Source organism: Pezoporus wallicus, unplaced genomic scaffold (assembly GCF_028554395.1).
Source record: "Pezoporus wallicus isolate ANWC-B61680 ecotype Strahan unplaced genomic scaffold, APGP_CSIRO_Pwel_v1 contig_3817, whole genome shotgun sequence".
In the NCBI taxonomy this organism is placed as follows: Eukaryota; Metazoa; Chordata; class Aves; order Psittaciformes; family Psittacidae; genus Pezoporus; species Pezoporus wallicus.
The window spans coordinates 3,579,938-3,603,062 of NW_026635157.1; the positions used below are offsets into that span (position 1 = coordinate 3,579,938).

Genomic DNA, 23,125 nt, shown 5'->3' on the forward strand with positions numbered 1-23,125 from the left:
CCTCCCTGCTCCTCCTGCACCTAAACACCTTTGGCATTTTGTGAGAATGCTTCCAGCACTTGTTCATTCTTCATTTCCATCTACTCTCTCCTCTGTTTCCATCTTTTCTGCCCCAAACTGTCCTCACCTCCAGCCTTTCTAGACTCTCCACTTCTGAACCCTTCTATTCCCTATGTTTTTCCATGCTCAACTTGCCTCTGTGCTCAGGTTGCCACAAGCAGAAGCCGGATCATTTTTTGTGACTATATGAATGGCTTTGCTCCAGTGTTACAGATTTAGATCAAAAGGTGAGCAGAGTGTCAGATGCATACCACAAAATCCACAGAAAGTTATAGACTGTGATCACTCTGCATGCAGTAGAAACCTGAACTTTGACATGTTTCCATAGGAAAAGTTGTGTTTTCATTCCTTGTCCTGCTGAGTAGTCCACTTTTATCATTGTCCATAGCTAAAAAACACACCTACATCTGAATTTAATTTTGTAGTTAGCTCAGATTTGTTCAAATCTGAGGAAAATTACAGTAAAAACCTTCATCAGATGGCAATGCTGACGAGGTACTAAATCACATAACAGCAAGCGTTAAATACAAGGGCTGCAGAGTGTAGCAGTTGGAGACAACACACTAACCTGCTGGTCATTTCAGGTCCAGCTAAAGGGAAACATCTCAGTGTAAGAGATGCTGCTTTGCAGCTGAGATCAGCCGTATTGCCTATCTTCTTTCTTACAATTTCTTTGTTCTGCTTTTTAACAATGACCAGATCTCACATGTCATCTCCTCTCTTTAAATACATGGACTTCTGCATTAGCTCAGAAGACACAATTAGATATGATGCTGCTTGTTTTGCAGAGAAAAGAGATTAAGTGCAGATTAAGCTTTGGGTAGATTGCAAATGAAGGAAAACAAAAGAGCAGAACAGGACCTTCTTAAAGGGAATGCTTTGAATTTGTCCAGTTGTATTTTGGATCCAGTAGTACACCAGACTATCAACAGCACAATGAAGGTGACTGTTTAGGATCATAGAGTCATTCAGGATAGAAGAAACCTCAAAGGGTCTCTGGTCCAACCTCCTTCTCAACAAGCTCAGCTGAGAGCTTAGGTCTTTATCCAGTTGGGTCTTGAAAACCTGCAAGGACATAGATTGCACAACTCCTCTGGTGCCTGACTGTTTTCACTGGGAAAAGGGCTTCCTTACATCAGTCTGAACTGGTCAGGTTTTAACTCTTGCCCACTGTGTCTCATCCTCCCACCAGGCCCCACTGTGAAGACCCTAGTTTCATCCTCTTGCTGACCTTCTTGTTGGTGCTGAGAACTGCTGTCAGGTTCCTCCTGAAAGCCGTCTCTGCCCCAGGCTGAACTAGCCCCTTGTTCTTCAGCCCCTCCAGGGTGAGTGCTCAAACCCCGACCGTCTAAGGGGTCCTCTACTAAGCTCACTCCAATATGTTGTCATCATCTTTCCTTTACAGATCCCTGGGGGATCCAAAGTAGACATGATACTCTAGATGGAGTCTAATGGGTGCAGAGTAAGGAGGAGATGATCAGTTCCCTCTGTCTCCTGCCTCTGCTCCTGTTCGCACAGCCCAGGATGTTGTTGGCCCTCTTTGCTGCCAGGGCACTCTGCTGGCTCCCTGTCTGCCAAGATGCCCAGGGGCTTTTCAGTAAAGCTGTTTCCCTAGTCAGGACCATGTTGGCACTGCTGCAGCAGGCTTGTCCTTCCCAGGTGCAGGACCTTGCACTTGTCCCTGTTGACTTTCATAAGGTTCCTGTCAGCTCATTCCTCCAGCCTGTCTAGGTTCTGCTGGGTGGCAGCCCTTTCCTCGAGCATAACAACTGGCTCTGGCATTATGCAAGTGCTGTGAGTTACTAAAATGTCAGCAGGGTAAATAAACCACAGAAAGCAAGCAGATTCCCCCTCCCCTTGCCATTTTTAATCTCTTCCATTTGGTGTATACTTGGACATCTACTTGTAGCAGTAGAGCAGAAAAAAATAATGTGTAGGCTTAAGTACAGTGTTTAAATTGATAGCATAATCCTAAATTTGTACTGGCACAGCTGATTTTTCTTCTAAATGGGGAAAAATATGTGATCTGGGATCACAGTATTAGAGGAGTTAGAGCTGGAAAATACCTGACAGGTTATCTAGTTCATATGTAATGCAGGGTTTCTCCAACCAGTACATTTTCTGTGTTGTCTGTGTGCAAAGTGTCAGGTACTGGGTTTTTCTTCATTGCCTCGGAGGGTAACTGCATCTCATCTCAAAGACATTTTTTCCTTATATTCAACACAAGTGTTTCTTTTCTTAATTTCTTCCTATTATTCCTAATTATTGCTTGTGTCATCCCAGCCATTGGTGTTTATGTGGTAAATACTGTAAAACTGAATGCTTAACTGGGTTTGTTCTCCTATAGAATTCATAGTGGTCAGTTGAATATTTGCCATTAGATACCACTACGTGTACAGCAGACTTTAAAAGACTTGGGTTTTATTTATTCCTCCCAGAAAAAAAGGAGGAGGGAACTGGGAGATGTAGGAGTCTGGTAGTATGCTTTGAGGTAACTGCTTCTTAAATAGTATGTTGGATACGCCTTTACTAAAAGCAGCACAGAAGGAAACATAAGATTTTTTACTTAATTCCAACAGCCAACAGATGATGCTGTGACCTTAAGCATATATAAATATGTTTAGCAGCTGCTGTGTAACATATTTATATGTGTTTAGTGACCTGGAGGTTAATCAAAATGAGTTTGGTGATCTCAGCTCAGTTCTTAATGGACTCCACTTCATATTATAGCACTGATGCAGCACAATTTGTCACAGTCAGCAGTCTTTACTCAAAGGAGGCCCACTGTGGAGTGAGAATTAAGGACTGAAGTAATACCTGATTATTTCTCCCTAAAGAAACTTTCCATTCCAAGCCATCATAGAGCAGAATAATATATGGAGGAGCTCTGTACTGTGCACTGCACCCACTCTCAGGATAAAATGTTCACTCTTATGGGATATGGCCTTTCAGTATTAGTGCTTTAGCTCACGTGTGCTGAGGTCAGTGCTTTGACAGGGGATCAGGAAAGGACAGAGTTCTGCCAGGGATGGTGCTGAGTCTTTTCACTTGCTGGGCCCTTTCCAGAGATGCAGAGCTGTGTCCATTCCAAGTGCAGCATTACATGAGTGGATGAAAGGGAAAGATACTGACTTGCCAGATGAAATTTTGGAATTAGGCTCTGCCATTCAGGTCTTTCTGAGTACCGAAGCAATCTTTTTTAGACTTCAGTTGTTTTCTTGCTGTCCTGACCAAAGCTAGTATATTTCTTTTATTTAATTTCTACTCTCCATCTAAACTGGAAGTAGTTTCCTACTTTTTGATTTAAAGCTGTTGTACAGCAGTATGCTTTCATGATCTACAATTGAGATTGATGTCCATGGTGGGTAACATGAAATAGGTTGTACCTCAATTTGAGACAATGAACAGCCCCACAGTTTAGAAGATATATATGCTATAGGAAGTAATAGTATTGAAATATTAGTAGGTAAGGACCAATTTCAACTTACTGCAAGTTGCATATCTCTTGTGTATTTTTAAAGCAAAAGAAGGACATTGGAGAGTTAGATACATGTAGAGACTTCTGCCTTTTCCAGAATTTCAGCCTTACTCCATTAAGGAACCTCTCAAAGTCCATTACTTCTCTTTTAAAGTGTAGAAATGCACTAGTGTGTTCTCTTCATCTTCACTAGTAACTTTACCCAGTAACAGAAAGAATCTTGCTTTTCCAGCATAGAAAGAAGTTTTCATTTAGCTGCATTTGTTGAAATATAGCCATTTTCAGCTAAAAAGAGGTGGGTGGGGATGTTTAAGATACAGTATTTACATAAGAAAAGCTAGATTGTGTGACTGAAATCTTTTAAAGTTGTTGCAAAATGTTCCTGCTGCTTTTGTTTCCCTTTGTAATTTTCCCTTGGAGCATTGATCCACTGTGCATTTTAAATCTTTTCCCTCCACTACTCATCACAAGCTTCATTGAGGAAATGACATTGTATGGCAGTTGTCTCCTTCATATCAAAAGAAAGGCTTTGCCTCTTTGCAAGAATGAAGAAAAGTTTGTCTTCAGAGAGCAAAGGACAAAACTGACTTGGAAAAAGATGCTTTATTTAGATAACGCGTTCTCTTTTCCTTTGAAGAAATTCACAGTGAGCCAAGAAAAATTAGGCCAAGTAGTGCTTTAATGGTCTTCCTCCTGTACCTCCTAAAAAAGAAATCTATTTCTACCATTGCGTTAAGAATCTGTCATGAATTTGGAGAAGACAAGAAGCCACTGAAGTTGTTCATGGTTGTTGGTTTGGGGGTTGTTTGCTTTGTTTGAATACTGTATAATAGTGAAAAGCAGAATTGATACCAAAACTCCATCTTGCTGCTTTCCCTACCTGTAGGATAAAACTAAATGCTTTGGTTTTTGTGAGGAGAAAAAAGCTGACAGGTACTAAAACTATGCAAAGGGGTGGTTGCTTCTTTCTTGTCTCCCTTATTTGGAAAACCAGCATAAATTTACAAGGGGTACATTGAAGAAACAGGTCTTAGTTTTGTGTTTTCATATACAGGTAAGTATATTTTTGCCTGTGGTTTTGTATGATTTTATTTGTATATCCATACAGACATACCATAATATGTGCAGTCTTCAGCTAGACCAAGAAAAGGTATATGTGTATAAGGTATATATAAATCTGTATTATGGATTAAAAGAATAAAAGGTTATTTTTGAAGTTGGATCATGCATTACATCAGGTTATTCTGCTTACTTGGATTATTTTCTTCCTTGTGCGTCAGTTTATCTATAGAATTTGATAAACCAAGTACAAAGCATACTTAGATACTTTTTACAACTTGAGAGTAGGTAAGGTTTAGCCTTCGAAAATATTTGGTCTGAAGATCTTCGTGTCTAGAAGATGTGGAGAATTAGGTAAGGGCTTCATTTAGGGCAGTTTTTCAGACAAACTTAAGTCTCAGTCATGAAAGCATTGTACAGTTTTCAAAACCAAAGTAGTTCAGCTGTGCTAAGATTTCCTGTTGCAACAGAGTGTAGTATGTGCGTGGGTTTTTGTAAGATCAGACATAGATGTCATGTACAAAAGATGAGCATTGTATTCAATGCAGTAACGTCAGATAGAGAAATCTGAAACAGTCTGTGGTACCCATTATTCTTCTGGTCATTTCGCTGTTTCTTAAGCTGTGGCAGGTAGGGATTTCTATCACATAGTCAAAATGGCAATTCACTGGAATATGCCAATGCTAGGTTCTGATTTTGACTCCTGATCACATTGCTGTTTACTCATAGGATAAATAATATGAATTGTATTTTTCTGCTGATTGGTTGTGACATAAAAAGACACTGTAGACATCTCTTGAAATTTGTGTTCGGTCAAATTCTGTCTCAGATACACAGTAACTAATTCAAGACTAATTCAGAGCTCCCCATGTTGATAAAATGAACTAATTGTGTGCCTTGTTCTTAGCTATTGGCAAACAATAGGAGATGTACTCTGTGACAAACCACAGCATCTTTAGCAATGAGGTACTTAATGAGAGATGGTCTGTGTGCTCTTTCTTCTTGCAGGCAAGGCAATTTTCCTGCCATGAATCAGACCGGTATTATGGGATCCAGCTCCCCCTACACTCAGCCGATGAACAACAGCTCTGGCTTGATGAACCCGCAAGCGCCACCCTACAGCATGGCACCTAACATGGTGAACAGTTCAACAGGTAATGGTGGGTAACCTTTCAGCAGTCTTTCCTCCACAAATCTGCTTACCAGTATCAGCCCTGGGCTGGTGTCAGAGGGATGGCCTTTCTTCATTCGGTTCACCCCAGCTGGATAGTGTGGAGTGGTTTGAAACTGGGCTAAAGTATTCACATTTTTTTGTACAGTAACTCATACATTTTTCATTAAGTCCTTTTGTGCAGCATGTAGATGAGTACAGTGTTTTGAACAGTTCCAGCAACACTCGGACCCAGTTTGACGTAGTTGTTGACTAGCAAGTATATGTATATTTGTGTGTATGTGTCTGCAAGAGAGGGAAGGGTAAAAAACCCCATCTTTTAAGAGGCTGCTGTAGCTTTTCAGTGTCTTACTTGCCAAGATTGCAATTTCAGATATTTAATGTGGTACTGGTTTAAAAAAAGAGATGTGCACCTGCTCTGACTTGAAGATGCTCTAAGCTGAACACTTAAAATAATTACTCTGTTCTGAAAACATAGGCCATATTTACTGTTTCTAAAATTCATATAACCATATATAGGGTTTCTTCATTTACTTATTTAAATATCAGTATATGAAATTTAATTATAGCTGCCTTTTGGGAAAAAAAAAACAAAACACAAACCACAAAATATTCAGTGTAGGTGCTGAATTTATTATTTATGTCATGAATCGTGAATTTAGCATTGTTTGCAGCTTTGTGTGTGACTGTGAAGACAGGTGAATGCATTCTGTGCAAATATGCTACGTAGTCCATTTTCAGCTTGAACTCCTAACAGTTATCCTCCATCAAGATAATACTTCAGTAAAGGTCAATTCTTCGATTGGGGTGGGTTTGGATGGAGTTTTAATGACCTTGAAGTGGATCCTTTCAAATACTTATTCTAGTCATGGAGTTTCTGTGCATGCTTTACTGATTACATTAGACCTTTTTGAAATGTTGGAGGTTTTGAAGTTTTTCTGAAAGCTCATGTGCCAGGATGATTTGACATTGTTCCTTAGTTGGTTTCATTTCTACTTTTGTTTATTTCTGTAGAGATACGTTACTGTTTAAATTGGATCTTGACAAGAGCCTGTTTTCGGTATCATCCTCTCTGCCCTGCGTAGCCCATTTCATGCCTTCATCTCTTGCCTCCTTACCTGACTTTCCTCCCTGTCAGTTTTACACGTCACTGCTTTCTGCACAGAAATCGGCCACTGTGAGAATCTAGTGTGTAGTATGGCTAGAAGTTTTCTTTCCTCTATACAGGAGTTCGTGAGCCACCTAGCAGTGTCATAGTTTTCAGTAGTATTGTGTTATGGTTTTGGTAAGCAGAGGAAACCGAAAGGAAGCTGTTAATCAGTAAGATTAAAAAAAAAATAAAGAAAATCAAAACAACAAAAAAAAAGGGGGCTTTTTCCAGAGCTGTCTTGGAAGCCATTGGTTAATCCAGACAGCTCACTTCACCGTCTGGATGAAGAGGGAAAAACTATTCGAAAGACCATTAGATAATAGCTTGCTTTTCCCCCACTAGAGCTGTCCCAGGTAATATTATGTTTTGTTTGTGTACTTACATGTTTTGTCTGGCTTGCTGAAATAAAATTACTTCTGAGCATTGAAACTGTGCTATAAATTCTGTTTTGCTATTAGCAGAAGTAATTTTTCCCTCTTTTTCTTTGGCCCCCAGAGCTGCAAAAATAACCAACAGCAAGCAGATGGCAGAGTGCCCTGCCTAAGAAGATTTATGTATTCCTAAGGAATAACCAGTTTAAAGGAAGATTCACAGAGGTTTTTTGTTCAGATAATTCAGCCATTTGTTATTTCATACAGTGGAAATCTGTTCAATGCAAGGCCATTTATCCTAGCAGTCTTTTGTATGGGATAGTCATACTCTTTTTATTGTGTTATGCATTCTGAAATATTGGATTTTTAATAATTTAAACATTTATCAGGGGTTTTTTTCTGCCAGTGCATTTGTGAGGTTTTCTTTTGTTCCAGTTTTATTAATTCAAAGATTACCCAATGGAAAGTACGTATGAGATGAACTGGAGGAGTTCGGTGCACCTCTTTTCATCTGTATGTGAGCAGACATGCATCTAGATTGCTTTATGCAGCCAGCATCCAAGAGCACGCACATGGGACAGCAGGGCAAAAGAGAAAATTAGGTGTGAGTATACTGCCGGGGGCACATGCAGTGGGATTGCTGTTACTTCCCCCTATCCTGACTCATCCTTCTGCTTAGGTAAAAGAAATGAAAGGCTGAGCTTAAGGCAAGTGTAAATACAGTACTTCCGTATGGTGGTGCCTTGAGCTGGGGAAGCGCTTCAGGATCAGCTCCAGCCCTGCATTTGATAAGATGCATTTGATGAGGTGGAGAACTTGCGGGTGATACTTACTTATGGGCTTTGTGTAACAGCATTTTCTGTGACACAAAGACCAGTTCTGCTATCTGGCTCTTGATCCTTCCCACACACTCAGTGTAAAGTCACCAATAAACCAGGGTTCAGTCAATGTTTAGGGCCAAAACAAAATGCAACTGAGTGGCTGCTGGTAGAGTGAAGCGTGGTCATTAGTTAACTTGCTTTCATACAGTGAACATGAGCAACTATGATTTCAGTTAGAGGCCAATAAAAGCTAAGGTAAGCAATCGGTAGAAGTTGGTTTCTTGATTGTCTGGGTTTTGGAGGGTGCAGTTGTGTTGCCCACTTTGAGGGAGGAAGGTAGGTTTTGGTTATATTCATTTTAATCAAATGCACTTTCGGGTTTTACTCTAAAATAGAGGAGGATTTCTGATGCTGATGGGACTGTTTTCATTGGAGCTTCAGTACAGCTAACACTGGTTTTGCCACACATTTTAGTAGTATTTATATCTCCTTGTTACCAGTTGGTTATTACTTTTTTTTTTAATTAATGTCACAATTGAAAGGAAAATCATGTTGCAGTTGTGCATCCTGGAACCACTTCAAAAGTGACTGTGGATCAAATAACACATCACCAGCTTCTGCTGACGTAGAGCAGTTTAGGAACACAGAAATTATAAGATCAAAGAAGACAGATCCTTCTGATAGAGTATCCCATCCATAACAATAACAAAAGCTTCAAGAAAAAGTGTCAGGATTCCTTCACAATTATGGAACAAACTGCCATTCAGAAAAATTTTATGTACTGCCCTTTTGTTATGTAAGTTCACATTTCCCATGTGTATTTTATATTTTTCCTCCTATTTTTAAAATTCAGGCTTTAAAAATACATAGAATGAAAGGAAGCTTACAAAACTTACAAAAACAAAATCTCTCTTTCATGCTGTAGGCCTTATTAGCTCTAGTGAAAATCATCTTTAAAAAGAAGTAATAAGGAGTTTGGATCTCTCAGATTTCCCTATTGTGCTTACACAGACACTGGCACTCATGATCTCTGCTACCTCTGAAGGTGAACAAAACAATAAAAAGGCATTAATCTCCTTACTCCACAAGGATCCTGTCCTAATTTCACTGTAATATCTGTTCTACTGAAACCTTCCATTTTCTGGGTGGTAGTATTCCCAACAAATTTTTAACATCAGAGTACTTTACATAAAACATGAAGTTCTAGGGAAAGTTATTTGAACTAAAGAAGTTAAAAGGATGCTTTTAAAACAACATTAAAAACAGACGCAACACTTTTTCACATATATATTTGACTTTGTGTTTATTTGGGTGAATCTCTGATAGAAAAGCAATCATTTATGAATGTGAAGTATTTTTTTTTTTTTTTTTTAGAAATTTTAATTGGTTTTCTCTGCTTGGCTACATTTTTCTGAAAAATGAAAGCATTATTTTTTAATGTTTTCTGGCTCCAACACTTATGAGCTGTTATATCCTGCATATTTAAATAAACTTTCTGGAGGATGCCAGCAGCTGGTAGCAGTTGAGGTACCCCATCACCTATACTCCAAGCAAGTGATGACTATGATCCAGTGGTCATTGTGTGATTACAAATCAAGCCAGCTCCTGGCATAGATGCCCTCATCCCAAACCACGTGCACTTGTCATCCCTCAAACGAGCCTTAGTAGGCAGAAAGAAGGTGCAGTGCCGAGGTCCCTGGTGGCCCACTCATCCCTTCCAGAGAAATTGCCCGAGCACCCTGGCCCGTGCTTTTCCCCAGAGGTGGACAGTCATTCATGGCAGGACATGAAGCAATGCTGTTGTCACTCTTCCATTTTTCCTGTAGTCATCAAAATAGTAGGGATCCTCTTTCCAACTCCACATGACCCAAAAGCTTGCTGCTTTTTCTTTTCCTTCTCTCTTCCTGGAGCAGAGGAAGGAATATCTTACAAAGGATGTAATACTGTGTTTTGCCGAGTGTGATTTGTTACTGCACTAGCAATAAAGAGAAAAACAGTGTTCGTGTATTGCTGCTCCTACAGTATTTCACCCTCTTCTGGGACTGATAGAGCAGCCTTTAGCAAGAAAGAATACTTTGCTGCAGTTTTACTCATGTCAATATCTGCTTTTTAGTACATTAAAATCAGTGTGGAATAGTGAATTCAGGACCTTGACCCATACTTGCTTTTTGAAATCATTCTAGCTCTTAAATTCTTACAATAAGCCAGAGGCTACTACTTGAATCCTGTTCACGGTACGCTACAACACCTTTTGAGTCAAGATTTCCCTGTCATCCTCCTCTCTAAAATGTTTTATCCTTTGGTTTGCACTTCACACAGAGAATTACTAGTAGCTGTGTAGAAGGAGACTGTCTTATTTTAGCAGTTTCATGACAATAACAGTATTTCACTGCTCAAAAAGGGTCAAAACAATGTTCTTGCTGTACTGCTTTGCTAAAAGAAGTGAAGGAATGTCTGTTTGCAGACTGCTGGAGAGTGTGTTTGCAATAAGTTATGAAACAGCATTTCGACAGTAGGTGTAGAAACATCCTAGGGAAGCTGTATGGAAAGTAGACAACCTTGCAATTTGCTAGTAAAATCCTTGCACTTCTCTTTTAGGTAGGCAGAAAGGATGTAGATGAAGTAAACGTTTTAGAGCAAAAAAGTGAAATGGATTTTGGGACGCTTTATTATTTTTTTCATAATTGTCTCCAATTGTACTCTTGCATGTGCCAACAAGAAATAGTCAAAAGCCAAAATGAATTGGTATTTTTAAATTTCTAAACATGATTAATACAGTCAGAATATATGTGGTGATTTTCAGGCTAGAGTTACTTGCCCTTTATATGAAGTGCTAACTTAAACCTCTCTGAAAAGGAGCTTTTATAAAGGCATTCTGATAGAAACGGGACTGCCAGGAGTGGGCACAATTACTGTATTCTTTGTAATAGAAAGGCCGTGTGCCAACCTAGATAACAGTGAGATAGCAAAGGAGTTCGCCATGCAGAATTCTGGTGAAGAAGCGTGATTGTTAACTTTGCTTCATTTGACCTCTCTAAAATTGCTTTAGAGGGGAAGGGTCATCTTTGGTTGCTTTGAAACTAAAACTCAGACTTTTTTTAGCGCTTTCACAGCACAAAATGTGTTAACTGTTAAAATGGATTTTGTATAACAGTTCTGCATCCCAGTTTGAAACCAGACTGTGGTATGCATTGGACCATTTGGCACATATATTTTAGAAAAAAACTCAAAAAGAAAAATAACTTGGTGGGGTTTTTAACAGTGGAATTCATATCTAAAATGTGTTAGGCTGCTTTCCTTCACTTCATAATGGTCACAAGCTGCCCCAACTCCTAAACAGAGTATAAGGGCAAAATGCATACAAATCAAATGCTGGCTTCCCAGTGTCAGATTACTTGTCTGTTTTGTTGAGGTTTCACACACATACATAAAAATAACAGCATTTTTAGCTGATCCCAATAGATTTTTCTCTGCAGCTGCATCACTTCAAAAAGGCTTTTTGTTCCAATTCTTGAATCTTAAGTATTGCAAGTTTGTTGGGTTGGTTTTTTCTTTAATCTTAATTATGATTTATGTGTTGTGATGACTTTAAGGGCTTGATTGGGCTACAAATGTGCTTTGAAAAAAACAAGATGTGCCCATGAAAAACACGGGCAGTTCAAAGCTGAATATTGAGCATACAGTTGTAAACTCACATGGCACATGGTTGGGTAGGTTTTTTTGGCAGACCCGTAGTCTCAACCTGCAGTGATGCTAAAGATATTAGCAAATTAGCACTGCAGAGCTTGCCAGTGTATTCGCCAGAGTCCTGCTCATGCTCTCACTGCTGTAATTAAAACTAATTATTTTCTAAAACATAGTAATACATGAATATGTGCAGTAATCATTTTGTAGTGGGCAATCTGTGAAGTATTTTTAAAGCTTCTTTATCCCCTCCTATCTTTGGCTTGCTGTGCAGTGTGCCTGCTGCCTAGTGCAAGCCAGCATTGTCATTTTGCAGAGGGGCACACAAGTCTGGTAATGATCAGATTTATTTATTTGCTTCCACAGTGATGCTTTGCTGATTCTTAAAATTTGTAAGTTTGGAATGTTGGGGTTTTTTTTCTTTTTATTGCCTTGTAGGTTATTCTGTTCTATGTTTTTCTTACCTCAGGTCCTTCTTCGAAAGAAGGGCATGAGGGGGAGAAAAAAGAGAGAGAAAGGAAGCATAATCCAGTCTTTCGCAAATGCTGTGCACATGGTTTTCTGCAGGGAAAGAATCGCCTCATGTCTTGCTGTTGTTCTCTGGTTATTTGCATTGATTCAGTGTCATGGCACCTCCTAGCATCTGGTCTGTGCAGTATTTTGTGCCTATTTGTCTGAGTGTTTCTTGCATCTTTCTAGAAATCCAGGAACCCAGCAGCTCTGCAGCAATAATACTATACATAGCACTAGCATCTTCAAATAAAACCCCCTTTAGCTCCCCACACTTCTGGGAAGCAACTGCATGTGGTTATCAAAGAAAGACATTTGTGTGTTCATTATAGTCCCACCTCATTTTGGCAGGAAGGGAATAAGTTGAGTGCCGGTTCTCCAGCAGAGCACAGTTTACAGCTTACAGTTCTGTAGTTAAGAATCACAGTGGCTGAGCCATTCATACTGAAGTCAGTAGGGGCAGGAATTATCTGCTGGCCGCCAACTTTCATACAAATGTAATCGGGAAAGTCAGCCTTTTTCTCAGATTCAACACGGCAAGCAAAATGCACATCTTTTTTATTTACATGTTTCTGTTGCTTTAGCAACCCTTTAGGGCTGCAGTAGTTATTAAAATAGGCTGTTCTGTTAACACGTAGTGGTCAAATGTGGAGACAGCTGAAGACTACCAGCAGCGTGAAGAATGAATTTTACTCTGTAAAGTGTTTGTTGTTGCATGGCTTTTGTATTCTCCCCTCCTTCTGTCTCCTCTATTTCCTCACTTCAGCAGAAGAGGTTTCCAGGTTTCCGGATGCTAGGATAACAGGACGGAGGTGGGATAACCTTTGCTTCATGTGGCGCCACAGTCTTCAGTAGGAAGCATGTTTTTTCCTACAAAACCAAGCATAGTCATGCTTAACTGTTTCTCCTGTTTTCGATTAGCACCTATGGGTCTTGCAGATATGATGACACCTGGTGAGTCCAAACTACCCCTTCCTCTCAAAGCAGATGGCAAAGAAGAAGGACCCCCCCAACCCGAGAGCAAGTCAAAGGTATTTACAATCTCCGCACGTGGTGTTGGTTCAGCCCGCAAAAGTCTGCTGTGTTGTCTCTCATCTTCTGGTTTTGGCCTACCCACCTCTGTTCTTTCCTGCATGCCTTTCCATTCACGTGCAATCTCTTTGTTTGTTTCTTTTCTTATATTTTTTTCAATTTTCCTTCACTGTGTGGATCTGAAAGTTACTAGTTCTCACGGCATTTTAACTTGCGGGGGCAAAGCGACCCAAGCCAAAAGTTGCGTGGGGATTCAGCTGTGCCAGGTGGGTGGGAAAGAAGGGTCTTGCCTGGTTTCAATACTTGCAGCCATTTTTCTCTGCCTTCAGTTATAGCTTCCTGTTTTGGCCACCTCAGCAGCAGCAACATACTTTTAATATTTTGCTTTCCTACCTTATTTGTTAAAATAAGGTGAACGGCTTGTTTTTTTTTCTTTCTTTCATAAGGGGAAACCCATGCTTAGCATTCCATGTGAGCTTGAAATAAGCATGGTGGCTTAGTGACTTTAGCCAAGCATCCAGCAAACTTTCCAAATTATACTAATTAACAATGTTGTTCTTATATCTTTTATATATATATAAATATATTTATATATGTGTGTGTTTTCTGTATGTGTCTCTCTGTTTATATATATTTTATATATAACAACTGGTCAGTCTGTTAAACTGGATGTATTTTTTTGTTTTTAATAAAGTTTGCCCTGCCTTTGTCATACTTTTTTTTTTTTTATTCCTCTACCACAGGATAGCTACAGCTCTCAGGGTATTTCTCAGCCCCCAACCCCAGGCAACCTGCCAGTCCCTTCCCCAATGTCCCCAAGCTCTGCTAGCATCTCCTCATTTCATGGAGATGAAAGTGATAGCATTAGCAGCCCAGGCTGGCCAAAGACTCCATCAAGCCCTGTAAGTGGCTCTGTTTTTTTTTTGGTTTTTGTTAATTTTTTTTTTTTGTAATTAAATATACTTTAATGCTTGCTTGTTTGTTTTGTAAATTCCTTTTATTCATTATTTATCCACTAAAGAGTTTTCTTTCTTTATAACACTGGGTACAAATTCTGCTCTCGGACACATGACTGTAAGTTCCACTGTCTGGCTTCAGTGGGGCCTGAGCATGCTTATCCCAGGGCAAAATTTGTCCCAAGAGTACTTTGAAATAAGAAAAATTGTGTGCATCATGCAAGTGTGCTGTGTGGTAATGCAGCAGTTGTTGTGAAGACAACATCCTTCCTGTAATGCATCAGCTTTCAAGCATGCCGAATGTGTTGTTAAAGACAACTCCATTTCTGTTCCTGGGCCCAAACTCCTTCACACAACTGACTTCACTCTGGTTGCTGCATGTCTTTGCTAGGATTATTTAAGAAAAAAAAAACAAAAACAAAACAAAGTGAGAAATCTCCACGAATATCCATCAAAGTTTGAATTGTAGACTTGGCACCACAAAAACACTGCCAGGTCTATTTTTAAAACATTTTTAAGTGTGTATTTGAAAATAGAGTAAAAAGTCTTGAAACGAAATCATTTCTGATTTGCTTCATTCAGTTACTTCGAAATAACCCAGATTGTGGGTAGGAAAACCTGATGTGTGTATGTTTTTAAAAAGCTATTTTTAGATGAATATTGTTTAGTCGTTCTCATGCAGGTTGTAAAGAAGAACCTGAGAGAGATGTGTGGAGCTAAAAATGAATTTCATCATTATATATATCTATATGTACAGAAATAGAAAATGCATATACATATATAGACAAAAGAATGCAGGCTTAAGCTGATACGGCCTATGGGGAGCAAATGTCCACTTGGTCATTTTTGCTTTGTTGTTTTTTGAATTAGAAAAATATATATTGTTCTTTTTTTCTTTTTTCCAAAAGTAATAATGATCACAATGTTTCTATAGAAAAATACTGAAATATAATCTGGTGAGGAATATTAAGGGTTTTTCACAATGTTAATGTGCGCTTAAATTAGCAACAATTCTTTGACAACAACTTAGTTTTCACAAAGTGGTACGTTGAAGACTGTCTCTCAGGGCAAACAGAGGAAGGCCAATTGGAAGGAAAAAGGTCTACCCATCCAAAAACCAGACATCTCGTGAAACCCCCGAGCAAAGGGGCAGCATGGCATGAAATGCACCACCTTAATGTTTTGATATTTATTGGCAGCGACTTTGAGTCTCAGAAGGCAGCTGGTATTACTTGTTCCCACAAAGTCTCATCTTTTTCTTAACAGCATTTCTGAAAGTGTGGTACCAAAAACTCTGATAGTTAGTTTTCTTTGTAGTAGTGTTTTGGGTATTGTTTGTTTAGGCAGTTTTCTGGAGGAAAGCAAGGAGTTACTGCACAGGCTGTGGCAACACATCACGTTCTTCCTCTACAAGGCTATCAAATGATACCAAATGATAATGCATTCCTGAGCTCATTGCATAAACTGAATAACAAACCCTAGAGTCATCACGAACATGGAGTTTTTTCCATGTAAATATGTCAAAGTACAGCATTAGAAAAAATAAATGAGGGAAGTTTATGTTTTCAGTTTCTTCTGAATGCCCTTCTGTCCAAATGCTGCTCCATCTTTAGCTTCAGTTAGCTTCTTGGTACACAGATATGGATAAAGGCAGTACTTTGGAATGATAGAAAAGTAAGTCCTATAAGTTAGTTGATCCCTTTTTACCTATGAAGGCCAGTGTATTGGATAACTGCATTGACTTCAGCAGCACCCTGACATAGACTGGAATGATTGATTCCAAGCGTTTCGTTACACTTGAAAACAGCCTGAATTTGTTCATTAAATCCCAAAGCTGCTTCATGTGCTACAACTTTTCCATTACAGCAGAGGATAAAAGCAAGAATGAATGGTCTGTAATTCACTTCACAGTATCCCTGTGATCCTACTAAGTGGATCCTCTCTTTCACTGGTTTTATATGGAAGTGAGGTATGAGAAAATGTGGAGAAGGAATTGTTGAGCATTATGTTTTGAGGGCTCTTCAGGTACATCGGTAAAAGGACACTTCTGCTCTGCTAGTTTTGCACATAATGTGAATTTCTGACAGTGGCAAGGTGGCTTTAAAATTCTTCAGAAGAGAAATTTCAAGTGTGTGTGTGAGCTATGCAGGGTCACTGCAACATGAATAAAACAGTAGGTTATGAAAAACCCATAAAATGCTACTCACTGTCTGTAAGTACACATGAACATGACAGTGAATACACCTGAATAGAACCATATCTCCATGGTGCTAGCTGTGAGGGGTCTGCAGAGTCCTTCAGGAGGAAAACTTGACAAAGGATCATGTCCTGCAAAAGCATCTGCCAGAGGTTTGACTATAGGCAGGTTTTGCTGCCTGTGTGTGCACACTCTGTTCTGTAGTAAAATAGGTCTATGTAATAAATGTAATATTGGCAAATTCTTTGTTGAAGTGGGGGAAGTGAACAGTAGATAGTTCTATAAATATAGAGGCTTAAAGATACATACAGAAACAACTACCCACTGCCTTGATGTGAAAAGAGCTCCTGCAGAAACTTGTGTTTGCTCCGAAGGATTCTGCAGACTCACCATACAAGGGTGTGTATATAAAACAGTTTTAATAGGTGGTAGGGGTATTAAAAACAAAGTATGGCGTTAGACAGATTTAATATAGGAATTGGCTTTAGTATCCACATACTTTGGCAAGGTTTTTTAGGTCACCCATTTAAACATGGCCAGTTATACCGTGTTAGAAGAGTGCTCAGGATCAAGGGCAGAGTAGGACAGAAGTAAATTGGTAAAGGTGTGTGCCACAGGCTTGCACTAGCATTCATTTATCACCAAAATTATCAGCAAACTTTACAGAAGAGCTCATGGTCTGTATTCTTCCAGCATTGCCAGTTTAGTTAACAGTCTCTTCATGGGATCATTTTGTAATAAACCCTTATTTTCTGAGGGTTAACATGTACCTATAGGCAAATTTAGGCTTCCAGCTGAACCTTCCCATGTGGAACTGAAGTTCATTTGTGTGTATACTAGCTTGCATACATCTGTCATTTTTGTATGTTTACATTTATAAAAACAGAGAAGGGAAAAAGATCATCACTCTTGAGGAGCAGCATTCTCCCCTCCAGTGCGTTCTTCTAAAGTTAACATTTCATTTTAGAAGAAAATTGCACCCATTTTACAAAGCATGACAACCTGAAAGCTCACACAGTAAGGAACACTTCTTACCTTCTGTAAGCTGTGAAAAGTTTTCAGATTATACTGTCATTTTAAAGCCTGCTGCCACACTGCTGAAAAGTAGCATCAGTTGAGCTGTATAGCAGAAAACCCCAGAATGAGAAATTCTTAACTGTTTCCGTTCTGCCCTGAATCTGATTTGAAAAAGAGAATCTTACCATATAAAAATGAAGATGTAAAACTGGTAAATCTGAATGTTCTTAATCAGAAACTACCATAAAAGTGAAACAGGAACTGTTTTGTTGCTTCCTATGTTAGAATATAAGCACATACAAAAATTGATGGGTAAAAGCTGAAATTTCCCACCTTCATTTTTATTAGTTCTGTGGCATCATAAGTGGCAGATTAAAATTAATGCTAATCAGCAGCAGATTTTTCTTAGTGCAGTTGGTAGTGGAGTATCTCCATTTTATTCAGCTCTTCAAGCTTGTGTGCTCATATATCTGTTCTCACTACAAAATCAAATTAGTAGCAACATGACTTGCCTACTTCCCTCTTTCCACTCACCCCCCCAGAAAAATCTTTGGCAAAGTATATTTGCTGAAAAGAGTTAAATTGCTTTTCTGTAGCACCCGGATACATTGGGAGTGATGCTTTGAGTAAACTGGTTGCCATTACAGAATCAGTTTGTAGTTTCATTGCATAATCTGCAAGACTCATGTCAGAGTACTTTCCTGCCAGCCACTTAGTAAAGCAAATTCAGTCCTGACTCTGACTCCAGTAGGTGTTGTAACACAACTGAGTCTGGCTTAAGTAAATTCAGGAGTGCATCTCATCTGTAAGTAAGAAAGGTAATAATGTCTGTTTGCAGGAAGGACTACTGTAGGGGAGTTACAGTATCAGAAAGCAAGGCAGAAAACTTTACAGGAGGCTGTTTATTTAATTAAAATGAATGTCCATTCACTGGAAAGAACAGCAATGGCTCATGGAACTGCTGGGTCACCCCCCTTGGCTTCATGTCTCTTTTCTCCTGGCTCTCCTCCAGCATTGCCAAGTTTCAGCTAATGGCTGGAGGGAGGTACAGAGCCTGTCATATTTTCCAGGCTAACATGCAAGATGAATGGTGGCAATTGGCAATGCTTTTAAAATCATTGGCAGACGGATACTACCCCGCTGCATCTTTCGTAGTGTTGAGTGCCAGTCCTCACCAGCACTATGCGGGGACATGGACCAAGTGGGTGGTTCTGTAGCATCTGTGAGGTACAGCTAGGGTCTTCTTCAAGGATGTTCAACTAGAAGTAAGTTCCTGTTTTCATCAGAATAGTGCTGTCTCCTGCTCAAATAATGAAAAGAGAGAGTGATTGACTACATGAGTTTAAAGTGTCTACTGCAATCAAAAACAAAGTTTAGAATTTCACTATACAGATGCGCTTCCCTTCATAAATCTGGCTCCTTTCCCAAAGCTTTATATCAGTCTTTTTCTCTAGTGTTTAATTCTGAACCACTCCTATCCCCCACTGCTGATCAAACCACTTCACCTTCTGCAAGCAGGGGGGTCTTCCTGCAGTAGCAGCAGCCCCTCTCTGCTGTTAGACAACAGGCAGCTCAGATAGTGTGTAGCCCATCCACACATGGCACAGAGCCCAGCTCACAGGGTTATACTGCACAGAGAAGATATGGTGAGAAGTTACAGCTTGTGTAGCAGCCTCAGTGCTTTCTGCCATATCCACATAGAGAAGGAAAGGGTATCAAGAGTTTTCATCAGCTGTGAAGTCCAAATAGCAGCAGGAAAAGGGGTTTGCTTCTGCATTTCTGCCTCATGAGACAGAATTCTTCTCTTCCACCTCTTTCACTTTTCCTAGTGGTGGTTCAGCTCTGATTGCTGTGCATCCCTCATTTTCAGCAGGTCTTAATACACACTCTCTTTGCAAGGTGGGACATGTGAGATTGGTATCTTATGTCTGTTTTCAAGGGAGGAGAGTAGCACCTACCGGAGCATTTTTGGCTCGGGAAGCTAATTGGCAGTTCACATGCAGCATTGCCCCCAGTCTCCTTGTGTTGTAGGCATTTGCTCATCTGGCTTTTTTGGCCAACAGTGGTGTGACAAGGTAGTAAAGCATAACCATTTGCGACTCTGAGAGTATTACTCCTTAGTGTACTGCCGTGAATCACACTTTAGGCTACTTTTCTGCAATGCCTGTTCTGGAGGAGCACTTTCATGCTTTCTAGCCCCTTTTGGGGGCCAAAGAGTAAATGATTGATTTGATTTGGTTTTAGGATTATGTGAACTTGTGTGGGACAAGCTTATTCTTAATTTTACTCAAATTATTGCTTGCAAAGCACTTTGAAACAAGTGGGTGAGAATCACTGTATGAGAGCTACCACCTCTTAAAATTACGTGAGGCAGCATCAGAAACTTGCCTTCTGGGATTCAAAGTTCCAATCAGTGAAAGAAATACGAAAATGGGGAGTTTGGGCCCTTTGTTTTAGAAGCTGAATTTTCCGTATATGGACAGAATGTACTGTTTGTGCCTGAACTAGTAGCCTTCATTCCTGACTGTTGTGTGATAGCTTTAGTTTGTTTGACATCTTCTCTTTTTCAGTGTTGTGAGTTTCTTACTTTCTTTTCCCTCCCCCTCCCACCCTTCCCCCAACTCTTTTCTTTCTTCTTGCGGTTTAGAAATCAAGTTCCTCTACCACAACTGGAGAGAAGATCACTAAAGTCTATGAGCTGGGAAATGAGCCAGAGCGCAAGATGTGGGTTGATCGGTACCTCACCTTCATGGAGGAGAGAGGCACGCCTGTGGCCAGCCTGCCAGCTGTGGGCAAGAAGCCCCTGGACCTGTTCAGGCTCTATGTCTGCGTCAAAGAGATTGGAGGTTTAGCACAGGTGAGAAGCGGTGCTAGAAAGTGAACCTCTTGAAAACTTGATGCGCACTCTATTTTCTAGAGTATTTCCTGCTGGTTACACCATTACATTTTCAGCCTTGACAACATTGTTGAAGAAAATAGTTTTGTGCTTTAATATTTGTCTTTAATATTTGTGCTTTAATATTTGGAGTTCATCTTGGCTGTGTAATTGCCCTAAAACTCTGGCGTTTCAATCAAAATTGGCCATTGCTGTAGACAGATGAAATTTTTAACTGTTCGGGGAAATCCAGTAACTCCACTAAAAGAAAAAAAAAGAGGAAAAGGCCATTGGATCAAAGTTACAAGTAAGTAACAGATGATAGAGCTGAAAGGAAAAGGATATTTTTAAATCCATCCTTCCCAGATAGGGATACTGCCTCTAGGACAAATAATTCATCTCTCAAAAGAGGTGTCAGAAACGTTCTTGAAACATAGTCCTTCATCCCAAACCTTTCATGTCTGAGTGTCTCTGTATGGTACATTTGTTTCTAAGACATGGACTGTGCTTTCACTGTGTTTGGAAAATGCTTACAGGACATTTTGGGTTGCCTTACAAACATAATGATTACAAGGAAAAGGTGAATTACTTAACCAAGATGAAAAATGAAAGCAAGAAGACCTGAGAATAAAAAATGGGAGAGAGAAGCTTTGGTTTGTGTTCTCAGCAGTTAACTGGAAGTTTTACAAAGGGATGTTTGGAAATTAATTGTGAGTTCTGTAAGACTGATCACCACAGAGCAAAACGTTTCATTGTCTTGCACCATCAGAAGGGAAAGCAGGAGAAAACAGTCAGTATTTGCAGCCTTAGATTTAGTATTCAAAGTCATCTGTCCTTGCCTAATGTTCTTACAAAGCATCCCTGGCATTAGGGGCTCACTCTGGCTAGGTGCTAGAAGGTACTGTGAAGTGTTGAGACCCATAATTTCTGTGGATTCAAGATTTGTAGATGATCAGTGCTTTGCAGGATGAGGTCCTAAGCATAGCTGTATAGATAAATACGCATATGCAATATTCAATATAAAATCGGTAATATTTAATATTCAAATAGATATGATTTTACACTAATTACAAAATTAGAACTTAAAAATTAGATCCTCAGAAAGAGAACACATTTTAATAACCTGTATGGTTAATTCAAGAAGGAAATGTCCAACATCAGTTAGTATCATTCTCTATGCTTTTTTTAATTGTACACAGTACGTAAGATTTGACTACTGAATTAGATCATTGGCCCTTCAAGTGCAGAGATTTCAACTATTCATTAAAGGTAGGCAGAGAAACGTAACATAGTTCACCTTGCCAGCTGCTAAATGCTGTATATGGGTAAGAGGTGTTATCCTGACATTTTTAGTGATCAGCTTATGCCCCCCAGCATCATAAAGATTTGATTACTTTTAGCTCAGAAACTTTATTACAGGTAAATTTTATCATGCAGCTGCTCTGCCTCATACAGCATGATTGTGCCCATAGTATGACTCTTAGCATCAAAAATTAGGCAAGATGGGGGGCAGATGAGATATTCTAGAGAGTCATTCGTGTTTGCTTATTATTTTGGGACACTTGGTGTTGATTTGCAGTGACAGACATTATGCTTTGCCAAAGAATAGATGCTGTTCATTCGGACTGATTTTTGAAAGAGCTTGAGTTACAAATGTATGTTCTTCGGTACTGGTAAAAATTGACACTTAAAGTCTCCTGGTTTTGCTGGTGTGCCCACATGAATGATAATTACTACTAGTGAGAGGCACAGAGCTTTCTTTGCTGAGGTTTATTGAAATGCACCTGTGTCCTACTCTCCTAAAAAGCTGTGGCTCCAACTGCTGCACTTCACATCTCATAATTCTGTCTGGGAAGAGGCAGGGAGCGGAGCTGTGCAGCAGCGGTGCATATTCTCTGAACAGTTGCAATTGATGTGGTCCTAACATGAACAGACCAGCTGTTGGCAGTCTTCTTTTAAATGCCAATATACTGGGCATTTAGGCATGAATGTTTCTGTTTGCATTATGCAATGTGTTCATTACGCACCACTTAGCTGTAAGCCAGTAGGCACAAAGGGCTGTGTAACTGCATTTCAAGCCTCAACAAGGGCAGTTTATGAAAATCTCGTCTCCTTTAACTCCTGGATTCTTGCAGGATGTACCAGGGAAATAAAAACCTGCTTGCTATCAATGCTATCCTCTAAAGATCTTCTCTGAGTGGCAGCAGTTACGATGTTATTAAACATTGAAAGAAATGTCAAAAATGTTTCCTTTGCTGGCATGCAGGCTTAGGAACAGTATGGCTAATGATAACCTATGTAGCTATACAAGTTAAGTTGGAGTCATTAAAATCTGAGGCCTCAGGGCAAGTAGCAGTCATGGGATCAGAATTCATCCCCAGTAAAAGCTGAGATACGTAGACCTTTAAAGCCCATTTATTTCAGAGCTGCTCCCCTCCTTGGGTGACACTTAGCAATTGCGCAACTGGTTGAATAAACTCTGGGACATCAGGTATTACAGCAAAAATACTGGCTGCTTGAGCAGTACCTCTGAGTGAGCCAGAGGCATCATCCAGGATGACAGATGAACTTCACTGTTACTACAGATCACCTGTGTTTGAGGAACTCTTGAGCAGAGTCTCTCAATATTCTCAGCCCTACACTGCAAACAAGAGTCGCAGTGGAGTTGTGCAGTCAGCATTGTAATACAGAGTATTGCTGGACTATCCCTGTGTGAAGTCTGCCATAATTAATTAAGGGCCTCG

At 39.7% G+C, this 23,125-nt stretch overlaps 1 protein-coding gene across 10 annotated transcripts in view; it reads left to right on the top strand.

Annotated features, from left to right (window-relative positions):
- The window catches only part of ARID1B (AT-rich interaction domain 1B), a 329,688-nt gene that overhangs the window by 281,510 nt on the left and 25,053 nt on the right, over window positions 1-23,125 (top strand). For 4 of the 10 annotated variants that reach the window (XM_057406383.1, XM_057406397.1, XM_057406423.1 and 1 more), the window contains 4 exons: window positions 5,606-5,757; window positions 13,226-13,335; window positions 14,080-14,238; window positions 20,154-20,363. In XM_057406383.1, the coding sequence (XP_057262366.1) occupies window positions 5,606-5,757; window positions 13,226-13,335; window positions 14,080-14,238; window positions 20,154-20,363 (631 nt within the window). The remainder of the gene's footprint in view (window positions 1-5,605; window positions 5,758-13,225; window positions 13,336-14,079; window positions 14,239-20,153; window positions 20,364-23,125) is intronic. The other 6 variants (XM_057406388.1, XM_057406405.1, XM_057406417.1 and 3 more) reach the window with 3 other exon arrangements.